Genomic DNA, 12,364 nt, shown 5'->3' on the forward strand with positions numbered 1-12,364 from the left:
CCTGATTTTCTCTGAAAAGGAAAGCAGTTGTCCCAAAGAACTGTATACACAGTTAGCATGTGAAAGACTTGTTATCATATAACATTCATGTAGATTTAAATTAATCCTAACGACTTCAGTCATTTATTCCAGATTCACAATAGCAATCTGAATCAATACTATCTATAAAAGTAGGTATTTTGCTTACTTAAATAAAAGGGATAGCTTTATGAATACCACTGAGCCACAGTTAATAGCTCTCGTGTATCTATGAACCAAGTAAACAACTATGAATAGTTTTACTTTAAGTATGGCTTGTTTCCAAGCTGTTGTATATCAGTAAGGATCTTTTCTGTATTTGCCAGGTAGGAAATATTCAGTAGCAAATGAAAACAGAAAAGTGTACATTAGTCTGCTCTTCTAAGAATAAAAGATATTTATGTAGAAGATTCAACCTAGGCTCAGACCAGTCTTACAATCAGCCCAGTCACTCTACCTGTCCTAACACCCTGAAAGGCTGAAACATATTTTAAAAAGGAGTTGGAAAGGCTTGTTGCCTCAAGAGGTTTTTAATATAGTATGTAGTTTTCACAAGGGCATTTGTAAAAATGCATACATTACACACAGCAGTTAAAATTTTCCAGCAAGATGTTACAAACTTGACAATGTCCAGCACAGAACAGGACCCCGAATCAAAATCCTGGACCTAACTACCTATGGATATTGTAGGGATTCTGAAATTAGGTAAATTAAGCAGTTTTTGTCATCAGCACCATTAGAGCTGAGTTTTGTGTAGCTGACTGTGCTGTACTGCATTTTTAGGACTGGTAGATTCATTTGAATTTCACAGCTTTGAAAATATGTTGTGCTTTTTTTGTCAAAAAAGAGCATTGGCTACGTTGTGTTGTAGCAAGTCACCATCATTGTAGAAGTCTTCTGAAAACATTGGATCATTGCTCTTGTATTGAAATTCCACTTCAGTTGTCAGGTGCTTCTTTACATTAAAAATGTCTTCACACTTCAATGTGAAATAGGGGAACCACAATTTTGGGTTCTGCCATGAAGGAATGCAGCAGTTTTGTGTGTACAGCATTACTGTGATTTTACCAATGCTGGTAATGTTAGGCATGTGAAGATTGCCTGCCGTATGTCTCAGCAACTTAGAGACCTTCAGGTATTTGGACTGTGGCTTTTTACATTACTTTTTTTTTACATCACGTGAGTTGTCCCTTTTTGTTATCTTTCCTCCAGGGTCTTGCATTTTCAATTTAAAAATTTCATTATCCAGTGACCTACTTCCCATCTGTAACTAGAAGTACTGTTCCTATGATATATAGAAAAATGTTGAGTTTGACTGAACAAATCACTGATATTCATGATTATTCACTATTTCTTTTAGATGAGGAACTAGAGTATAGTCAATGAAATCATCAGGAAGCAGATTTAAAACAAAAAAAAAAACCAGTATTTTTAAAAAACAGTTTGTAATTAGACTTGTTGCCTAAGGATGTTTCAGAAGCCACAAGCAAAATTAGTTAAAAAAAAAAAAATTAAATAAATTCATGGAAAAAAATTCCATGAGCTGTAAAATGTAATGAAGCAAATTTAGTTAATTCAGAAACCCACTAATCTGCAGATTGCTGGACTCTGGGTGAGTGTTAAAGGTGAACATGGGGAGAAAGAACCTGTACTGCTTATGTGGAGTCTCAAGTCTGCAGTGGCATATATAGGACCTGATTCAGAAATTTGAACTATGATTCTTATATGCCAAATGAATGATTTGGGAATTAGCCCACTGGCTGTATGTACATAGTTCTCTGGGCTTGTTTCACAACAAAGAAAGTGACAGAAGGCTTCCAATTTTCAAATTTTGCAGGATTGCATCTGTTTCCTGTTGAGCTGTATTTGTCAGAGGGTTTATTATCTCATTATGAAGTACACCTTAGTGTTAGGTATCTCAGAAGAAACTGTGCTTTACTGTCCAAAGATGACAGCAAAACTTTTGAATACTACTTGAGTTGATTGTTACCATTAGTAAGCTAGTTCATGCTTGCAGTAGCTCCTTGCTTCTTCCCAAATGGAAAAGACAGTGCAGGGGAAAAGAAAATTAAAATGACTGAAAAAAATAAGAAAAATCTTCAGGGACAATTGGAGAAGCTGATATTTTTATATGCTGAAGTTAGAAAGACTCCTGGAGATACTGGTGCAGAGGTTTTCACTGGTAAATATTTTTAATTAGCAAACAAATGTTATCAGAGTAGCTCATAACTGCTAGAAAGATGGAATCTAATATCTGCGCTTATCTGACAATTCAAGTCACGTTCCCCAGCTCCCTTTATTATATTCTGAATTGCACCCTGTTCCATCACCAACCTAAGGCACAGACCTGTTTTTATTCCTTTCAATTTAATCTCCTTGTCAGTATGATCAGCAGTGTCCTATCTGCTGCTCTCACACCTGGTGTTCCCGTTTGGCCTGCCATGTTAACCACACAGCTTTTGCTCTGCCCACCTCTCACCTTGTTGTGCTGGCAAGAATGTTAACACTGTTTTAGAGTCACCCCGTCCTCATCTCTCCTCATTTAATTTTCTCTTTTTGATGGTTCACCTCACACCAACTCGTTTCTGCTTTTCCAGGTATATAATCCAATTAAAATGAGTTTTGGCTGGGTTTTGACCTTTCCATATTTTCTTTATGATTGGTTATCTGTTCTTCCCCTTTTCTTGTTGACAGCTTCACTTTATGTATGGAGAAAGTGATGAGCTGACTGACAGGCAATCAAAATATAAAATATTGAAAGGCCAAACAGGTAAAGCACACTTTAGTATTACAGCTCCCCAAACTGTTACATCTCAGATTAATCACGAGGGAGGTTGAGAAGGGAAGGGAGAAGATTATAACCTGAAGTGGCTGATGCCTTAAAATGCTGCAGGTTTCTTCTCTGAAGCAAATACTAGAGCCATCGGCAATTTTCTCTATGGCCCTACTTTTTCCTGTCAGAGTTTTCATCTTAGTTCAGATTGGTCCTCAGATCTTTGTAATCATTTTTCCATATTTACTTTAAGTTTGTTGGTCAGCTGGAAACCAAAGGTACAAGATTTTTAGGAAGTGTTTTTTTAAGAATATGAATGGTATCTTTGACTATTATTTCTATTATTGTAATTTTTTTATCACTTTATATTGCCATAAGAATTTACCTAATCCTGTTGATCATATTGTAATCAGATAGTAATTAATGTTAGAAGTACATTTTTGGACTTCTGAGTCTTTTCTCTAATACCTTCCAAATATTACTGCTGGCATTCATGTTAATAGATATACTAAAGGCCAAAATAGTCTTCAAAGAGAAAATCATGCACAAAATTAGTAAAGAGAAACCAGCTTTCAAAGACAGACTTTGAGTTTCCCAGGTGTAGTTAATTTTACTGATTTCAGTGTAATTACTCATCGTCTACAACAATCCATGTATGATGAGAAGCAAGGTATGACGAGGGGCAATAGGCATTCAGAAATTGTATTACGGAAATATTTTATTGCAAAGAAGGAAAGTAATTTTTGAGAATTATTTGGGACAAATTAATTATGAGAGGAATATAGGCAATGTAAATCAAAGGCAGTTTCCATAAATTAGAGCTGTGGGGGCTCTGTTTTTCTTGGAAACCAGACGGGAAGTACAAACTCCACAGTTAGCTGTTCTTTGTCTTTAATAGATTCTATTTGAACTGATTAATCACATATTGACTATACCTAGTAATTACCTACTGTTTTATTCTAATATGTATCGCAACATTAAAGTTCAGCAGACTCTGGAGGTAATTAAGTGCCATCACAGCTGAGTCCATGAGAAAACTAAGGAAGAGGTTGGAGATTTCATTTTGTGATGGACCAGAGCTATGACTAACAAAAATTTCTATCTTCCAGAATTGTGGCCATTCCTTTAAAATAATGATGCTTCCTCTGTAGGTCACATTGTGTATATCCTTCAAACTGATGTATCTAGGAAAGAGGAAAAATGTGACCAAATGGTCTCATAAAAGGTTCTTTTTCATTATTGGTGCTTTTATTTAAACATTGATAATGTCTGAATCACGGAACTCTGAATCTTCTTTACTTTAATGTGGTACTTACTCAGCTTTGACATTGTGCTTTAGTGCGCAGGAGAAAGACCTGGTCCTTGTGGTATATAGATTGAATCTCTATTAGTATTTCTTTCTGTTAAGCAATAGCACTCCAAAAAGGCTAAGCAGGATTATATGGCTTAAGTACAGAATTTTCACATTGGAGGACAATGGATATAAACTAGAAAATGTATTTGCAAGCAGTTGATAGTAAATTCAGTTACTGTCTCCCTGGATTCTTCCCGCACACATTTGGAAGTTGTAGGTACACAGTAAGTATGTCTTCAGCTGGCAGAAGCCTTTGAAAACCCTTTCCCCAGTGTCAGTTTAAGAAGGCTTTTCTGTTACTCATGGGACTCAATGAACTGAATACCTTGATTGTCATTTGTAAAATAAGCTAGAGACAGAGTAAACTGCAGAGAGTGGTAATTCCTGGAGCTCCCATTATATATTCTAAATGATAGACAATTATATTTGGTTATCTTTTTCAGTTGCCGAAATAAGGACTGATATTATTTTGATTAGAGCCATGTTTCTCTTTCCCACTCAAATACTAACGGTGACAAATCTTGTACACCTGAAAGCACCTGGATTTTTATCAGTGCTTTACTGGTAAAGTTAATCCTTTAAAGGTTATTTGAGCACTATGTGCAAAATTCAGCATTTCAGCTTCTATTTCCATTAATCTTTTTTTGCACTAAACATTTTTAGTTATATATACTTTTTCTCACCCATAGCATCAGAATGTAAACTCTTTGATTGCAGTATGAGTCTAAACGGATGTCGTGGTTTAACCCCAGCCGGCAGCTAAGCACCACACAGCTGCTCGCTCACTCCACCCCCCGGTGGGATGGGGCAGAGAATCAGAAGAGTAAAAGTGAGAAAATTCGTGGGTTGAGATTGAGACAGTTTAATAGGTAAAGCAAAAGCCACGCACGCAAGCAAAGCAAAACAAGGAATTCATTCACCCCTTCCCATTGGCAGGCAGGTGTTCAGCCACCTCCAGGAAAGCAGGGCTCCATCACGCACAACGGCTACTTGGGAAGACAAAGCGCCATAACTGCAAATGTCCCCCCTTCCTCCTCCTTCCCCCAGCTTTATATGCTGAGCATGACATCATATGTCATGGAATATCCCTTTGGTCAGTTGGGGTCAGCTGTCCCGGCTGTGTCCCCTCCCAACTTCTTGTGCCCCCCCAGCCTGCTCGCTGGTGGGGTGGGGTGAGAAGCAGAAAAGGCCTTGACTCTGTGTGAGCACTGCTCAGCAGTAACGAAAACATCCCTGTGTTTTCAGCACAAATCCAAAACATAGCCCCATACTAGCTACTGTGAAGAAAATTAACTCTACCCCAGCCAAAACCAGCACAACTGATAAAAGTTCATCACATTTTGGTTAGTCTTTATCAATATTTTATTTCATATATGTGCACAAAGTCTTCATTTCTGTGCTGTTTCCCTCTGAAGTAAGGTGGGGATCAAATTAGAGAGCTGCGTGTTGACATAGGTGTGGCGTGTGGAGGTTTATCTATTTGTTTGCGAGTGTTACTGTCATCAGAGGGAAGCCCCTTTCTTTTGATCATATGAGAAAAATGATAATACTCATCATGATAATATAACATCTGGATATTGAATGAATATGACATTCATTAATAAAGTAGCTACTTTCAGTGAGGCATAATGAAGAACTATCATTTAATTTGATGATGTCATACAGTGGAAATATTTCATTACAGCATATGTTGATGGGACAGATCCAGCTATTCTGGTGCATTGCAAAAGCAGAAAGCTTTTCATTATTTTTTATACCCTGATCCTGCTACTCCATTAAATCAGTTTGTCTAGTCTTAGACCATTAGCACCATTGTAACTTCCATTCAGTCACTCTATTTATTGTAGATACGAAAAAATGTCTTGACTATAAAGCCATGTATAAAATTAGGATAGATACAGATTCAGATACTCATGCAGAGCTGGCTGCAGGAAAGAGTTTGATTCTGAAAGGTGCTCATGTTCATGCACAGACCAAACTGTCACGGATTTGTGAACACTGTCTGTCATAATCAGAACTGAATCCACTGACAAGAAGAATCACACAAACAATAAGAAAAATATAATTTCCTTAGAAATAGAGATAGCATTTTCAAAGTTCATAATATAATTCTGTTTAACTTGGATAGCTAGTCATAGGCTCTGTATTACATTGTGTAATAACATTGACATCACTTGTCATTTGGATTATATTTATGTTTTAATTACAGATTTTCACTAAGATAAATTTGCAGTAGGCTATGGAAGGGGTCTTATGAATTTCCTCGTATCAGATTCTGACTAGTAGTTATATTAGTACCTTATATTAGATAGACTCCTTTAACATGTTTAAACCCTCAGCCCTTGTGTTCTCAGAACTGCTTCTTGTGAGTCCTATGCCATCGTAAGACCACAAATGCTGCTCTGATACTAATGTGAAGGATTAGAGCATTTCTCGCACGTCTCCTTTTATATGAACTCTGAGCCATATATAATGGCCAACAGTTCACTTACTGCTTACATGCAATGGGAAATACAGCCATATCAGTGAAACTTTTATTTTGCAGATTTTGTAGTAGTCCTCTGTAGTAATCAAGAAATACAGAACAGATGTAGTCCTTGACATTTCCCATTGATCCTGGTCCCATCACTGTCCAGGTCAGAGATCGATCACAGAGCATGCTGTGGCCCCTTCTAGCCCACAAAACCATGCTTCCTTTTGATGGAAAACAGGGTGCATGGCAGGAGGTCTGATATATGTCCAAATTTTTCCACAACATGAAAGCAGGGTCTGGTAAAAGCATGCACTAACATCCAGGAATTACATCCAAGTCCTGCAGTTTAAAATTCACTTTCTGAACCCAGAATCCGTGCAAAAGTAAGTGTATATTATCTGTGGCAAGAATAAGACAAAGCATCCCATACTTCTCTGCAGACTAGAATTGTATTGTTTTATTCTGAGACCGTCTTTAGCCTCCCTGGGAAAGATCATGGCAGAAGGAGTGGCCAACCTTGAGAGCCACCCCTGTCCGTCAACCTCAGATTACGCCTCTCTGTGGAAAGCTCTGGCTTTCCAGGTAGGCTGCAGATCTTGTCATTGTCATGAGGAGGGAGTAATGGCAAAGCATCCACTCTCTGGAGAGTTGTCTTATGTATGAATCCAGTCCAAAAATGCTGATTTCTTTGTATGAAACATTCACATAAAACAATGTGAAGTTTCCAGCTATTAATCATTTTGTCTCGAGTTTGAGCAACTGTCTCCTCAGGTACAGGCTTCTGAAGCTTTTTCTTCTCAAACACACCAAGGTGACAGGTTCCCTTTCCCCTATTTCACTTGTAATAACAAATCCTACCCCTTTTCCCGTATGACAGCAGTATTACTTTTACGATTGTGTACTCCTAGACATCATTTTTCGGGCTGTGTGATGGATGGCGTAAGAGACTGCAGAAAGGAAAGAAGAAAGGAGATGGGAGGGCACAGAGATGGGACCCCTCAGGGCCTCCTGCAGGCAGCCCCAAGCAGGTGGTGAGGAGGCAGCAAGCCAGACAACCCTTGGAGGTGACCAAAATACCTTCCACCGCCCAGAAGGGACAGGCAGAGATGGCTGCCCCTCATGAAGTTGCTGTTAGCCACAGCCTGCCCACATGGACAGAGGGACCCATTTTGTTGACTAAATGTTACCATCACAGTCCTTGTCACACTCATTATCTTTGACCAACTAAAAATAATAAATTATACTTGATAAATGTCTGTCCACATCCCTTGCTAGGGAGCCGCTATACCCCAAATGCTATGTTTTACACAAGCAGTACTTAGCCTGTAATAACAGATGTAAAATAACAGATATAACTGAGATTGTTTTTTGCAGAAGTCATTCCCAGTTCTTTGCTGCCACTGGCCTTGTTCAGCAGGCTTCAGGGAGTAAATCTTATCGTTGGATCTTGGGGAGTCTCCAACAATTTTTGACAAAATTTCCATTTCCATCCTCCTCTGAAGGAACCTATTTCATTTTATAATTCCATCAATGTCCTGGTTTCGGCAGGGATAGAGTTAATTTTCTCCCTAGTAGCTGGTACAGTGCTGTGTTTTGGATTTGGTATGAGAATAATGTTAACACACCGATGTTTTAGTTGTTGCTGAGCAGTGCTTACACTAGTCAAGGACTTTTCAGCTTCCCATGCTCTACCGACTGAGAAGGCTGGAGGTGCACAAGAAGCTGGGAGGGGGCACAGCCAGGACAGCTGACCCAAACTGGCCACAGGGACATTCCATACCATGTGACGTCATGCTCAGTATAGAAACTGGGGGGAGTTGGCCAGAGGGTGGGGGCCGCTGCTCGGGGACTGGCTGGGCATCAGTCGGTGGGTGGTGAGCAATTGCATTGTGCATCACTTGCTTTGTATATTCTTTTATCATTATTATTATTATTATTATTATTATTTTCCCTTCCTTTTCTGTCCTATTAAACTGTCTTTATCTCAACCTACAAATTATTTTTTTTTCCCGATTCTCTCCCCATCCCACAGCGGGGGGGGGGAGTGAGCGAAAGGCTGTGTGGTGTTCAGCTGCCTGCTGGGTTAAACCACAACAATCAAATTATTCTGAAACTTTATTTCTGCAGTCTCTCCAGCAGGTCAGAAAAAACAGTAAATTGTTAAATGCTTAGAACTTGACTTCAAGCAGCACGGTAGTCTGGGGAAAGGAAATGGCTTGCAACTGTTACATCATACAGTGAAATCCTTTAGGTGCTGGTCTCCTCCTTATCTTACAGGTTGTGGAGCCTAAATAAAAATTTCCAGAGCATTCCAGAGTGTAAAGTCTCTGCCCACCTATGTCTGGGCCATGACAGATGAAGCACGTAGTACTCACTAAAACTGAAGCATACTAATACCTGTATAAAACAAGCATTTGCTGTTTACATAACCTCTAATTCTACCCAGAATCTTTCCTTCACTGGATGTTATGTCTTTACCTGGACTGAAGTACAGAAACAGTCTCTTGTATTGATATTGTATTTAACAGGCAAGATCACAAACATTGGGCCATACCTATGATTCAGTGTGGTCTTAGGATAGTGCAAAATCAGGTGGTTTCTTTTTTTTTTTCCTAATTCTTAGGTTGATTTTGAGCTGGTCACTAGCTTGTGTTGAAAGACTTGGTCTCTTTGGGCAGAAATGTACATACTTTAGTCAGCAGCTTCATTACTAAATAAATTCAAGTCTTGTGTTCTCCAAGTTTCAATACCCTGGCCAAGTTACATGTTAAGTTATATGACCCCTCTACACATGGAAGTCCCTGGAAGTTGCACATATAACAAGGCTATAGAATAGAAATTAGCTATTCATGACACACTGAATGTTTGTGAAATATCCATAAAGTAGTAGGAAAACTCCTCTGTATCTGTAGGAGTTCTCTATTTCCTTACAAATCTGAATATTAACCTATTATACCTTTTTTGCTCATATACATGCTATTTTTCAAGTTGAAGCAAGCTTAACTGCAGAAAAAAAATCCATCACTTTAACAGGTTGGCCTTCTGTCAGAAGAAAATAGATATTTTCTGAAATTTCTAAAAAAACACGTATGTCTAAAATCCACTAACCTGTTCAAAGTGAAGTTATAACATTTCAAGTAATTGGGAGAATTCTTCTGATAGTTATAGAAGTTGTTAGATGGTATATTAATTGTAGTCTCCATCCATAAGATTACATGTACACTGTGTCTTACTATTTCAATTTAAATATACGCTTCTTGCTGTTTCAGAATTTGGTAATAGACTGTAGAACAAATCAACACTTCCTCTTATATAGTTTCTCAAATTATTTCCACTGTTTGAAGTGAGCATTAAATGCAACTATTTTAGATATTGGTCATTGTTGCCTTCCTTCTCCTCCTTCACTTAACAGAATCGTTAGATTATTTTTGTGTGTTTGTTTATTAATTTGGTTTTCTTAGCCATCTCCTTGTATGCCTACTGGGGGAATCCTGATATACCTGCTGCCCTATGCTAATGTGACCTTGTTACACCATGACTGAAGTTGACTCAGCATGTTTTATCTAAAACTGTTTGTTTTAAATAAAAATAGATGTATGTTGCTCAAAAGAGGTTGAGAGTCCAACAGAATCTAACTGAAACCTATTCTTCTCCTGGTTATCTCTCTTCTGTGGACCAGTTTTTTCCTTCTTAACAGGCTGGAAGCACCCTTTGAATAACTTATACATACTCTAATATTACTGCATGGTATAATAAATGTCTATGGTGCCCTATGGGTATCACAGTTGGATTGTTAAACATAAGCCAAGGACATTTCTGCTCATATGTCAGTCTGGAGACAAATCCTGCTGCAACAAAGTAAAGCTAGCCTTAAGGCACCATATAAAATATTACAGATTAGTGATTTATCAAGTGACAGTAACTAATGACAGGGAATAAACTCCCTCTTCTTTTAAGTCATCCCCTCATGTAAAAGTATCACCAACGACCTGTCTAGCAAAGCAGCACTTAGTTTTTGCAGAGTAATAGATGTGGCTGGTCTCCATACTACAGCAGCTGCAGTGGTAATTCCCAGTAATCTCTGCGAGAGTCAGGAATTCTCAGCAGATGCCCAGGATCAACTGCTAGGAGATAAACAGGGGACTTCTGCAGAGAGTGTTTCTTCTTATAGAGTGTGAAAGGGAATTTCATGTACGACTACATTACAGCTACCTGGAAAGAGCAATTAAGTTCAACAGCAGTGAAGCAGTTGAACCATGCTAGAAGTTTACAGACTTTAAAGAAAAAGTTAATTTTTATTTTCTTTTACCCACAGGTCTACCCACGGATAGCGCCGGCATTTTGGCACTACCTGCGGGTAGAAGTGAGTAGCGGGTATTTGAATACTCCCACATCTTTACTTTACAGCTTACTAGTATTTACTGACCTCCTAGTTTGTCCGTTGTGCAAAAATAATTAGCTACCATTCTAGCTGCCATTTTCTGTGAATGTAGTCTTGTACTAATTCCATATTGTTTTGGCTACAGTGTAATTACTAACCCAAGACACAAAGATGTGATGTGTTTATTTGCAAGATTAAAGACAAAAAATTGAAATCTAAGTCAAGGCCATATCATGCATTATGACTATAGCACAAAATCAAAGTACAGAAATCCATACCTGCACCTCCTTTTATAAACACATTTTACATTCATGAGAAGAATGTGGAGCTTCAGTTCTGCTATGTCGTTTTTGCAAAGTTTGTACAACTCAACTTGATATTATTTCTCCCCTCTTTTGTCCCTCAGGAGCATGAGCAGCTCAGCTATTCCTCCACAAGGTCCAAGGCTCCAAGTGTTATCATCACAGGTCTCAAGCCAGCCACCAAGTATATATTTCATATCAGAGTCAGGACGGCAGCAGGATACAGCGGCTATAGCCAGAAGTTTGAATTTGAAACTGGAGATGAAAGTAAGTTTCACTGAAGGAAAAAAAATCAAATACAATAGAAGTAGCATCTGATTCTAAAACAGTGAGGCATTGGGAGTTTGAATGGCTGAATCCATACCATTTGCTTATCACAAAATGACCACTGCTGTATGATAAAAACCAAGTAAGCCTCAGCCTCACACTTCTGGATTTATAACAACAAAAAGAAATTTTAGCCCAATACTGCAACTGAAGGAATGTTTTCTTCTGCAAAATTTCCTTATGGGTCCCTTCCAACTTGAGATATTCTATGATTCTATGATCCTTTCTTTGCTTAAAGAAGGCCTTCCTTTTGACATCTAGAAATACCCTTAGTCAGGCTTTACATAAGTCCAGCAGCTTCATGCAAGCTCCCAGAACACCGTGATGGAGTCTTTTCTCTGTAGTTTTTAGTGCTCCTAGACTCTACAAATAAAAAAAAATGAAAACTTTTATATGCATTTCCATCAACCAATAAGCCTACTAGCTTGCCAGTAAGAAACAAAAAGCCTACATACTCCTACAGAATATGCAAAAAAGCTTGATGCTATGTATGATGTTCATGCTCTGAACAATTTTATATTTAAGTCATGTATTGCACTCCATGTTCAAAGAAACTGCAAACAAGGTATTTACAAGCATTTGAGATAAAATTAGTGTAGTAGATACAACACTAAAACACTCATTAATGAAATTACTTTAATTAACCAATTATGTATACCATGTTTTTCATTAGTGTTTTAGAATTCAAGTTGCTTAAGCTAAAGTACAGAGTCAAAACTATGTAAGTGTTTTCAAG

At 38.1% G+C, this 12,364-nt stretch overlaps 1 protein-coding gene across 5 annotated transcripts in view; it reads left to right on the forward strand.

Moving 5' to 3' along the window:
• EPHA6 (EPH receptor A6) overlaps nt 1–12,364 on the forward strand; it is a 526,124-nt gene that overhangs the window by 370,049 nt on the left and 143,711 nt on the right. For 3 of the 5 annotated variants that reach the window (XM_076350956.1, XM_076350973.1, XM_076350982.1), the window contains 2 exons: nt 10,934–10,981; nt 11,406–11,568. In XM_076350956.1, coding sequence (XP_076207071.1) covers nt 10,934–10,981; nt 11,406–11,568 — 211 coding nt within the window. The remainder of the gene's footprint in view (nt 1–10,933; nt 10,982–11,405; nt 11,569–12,364) is intronic. The other 2 variants (XM_076350963.1, XM_076350991.1) reach the window with 1 other exon arrangement.

Source organism: Aptenodytes patagonicus, chromosome 1, assembly GCF_965638725.1.
Source record: "Aptenodytes patagonicus chromosome 1, bAptPat1.pri.cur, whole genome shotgun sequence".
Classification (NCBI taxonomy): Eukaryota; Metazoa; Chordata; class Aves; order Sphenisciformes; family Spheniscidae; genus Aptenodytes; species Aptenodytes patagonicus.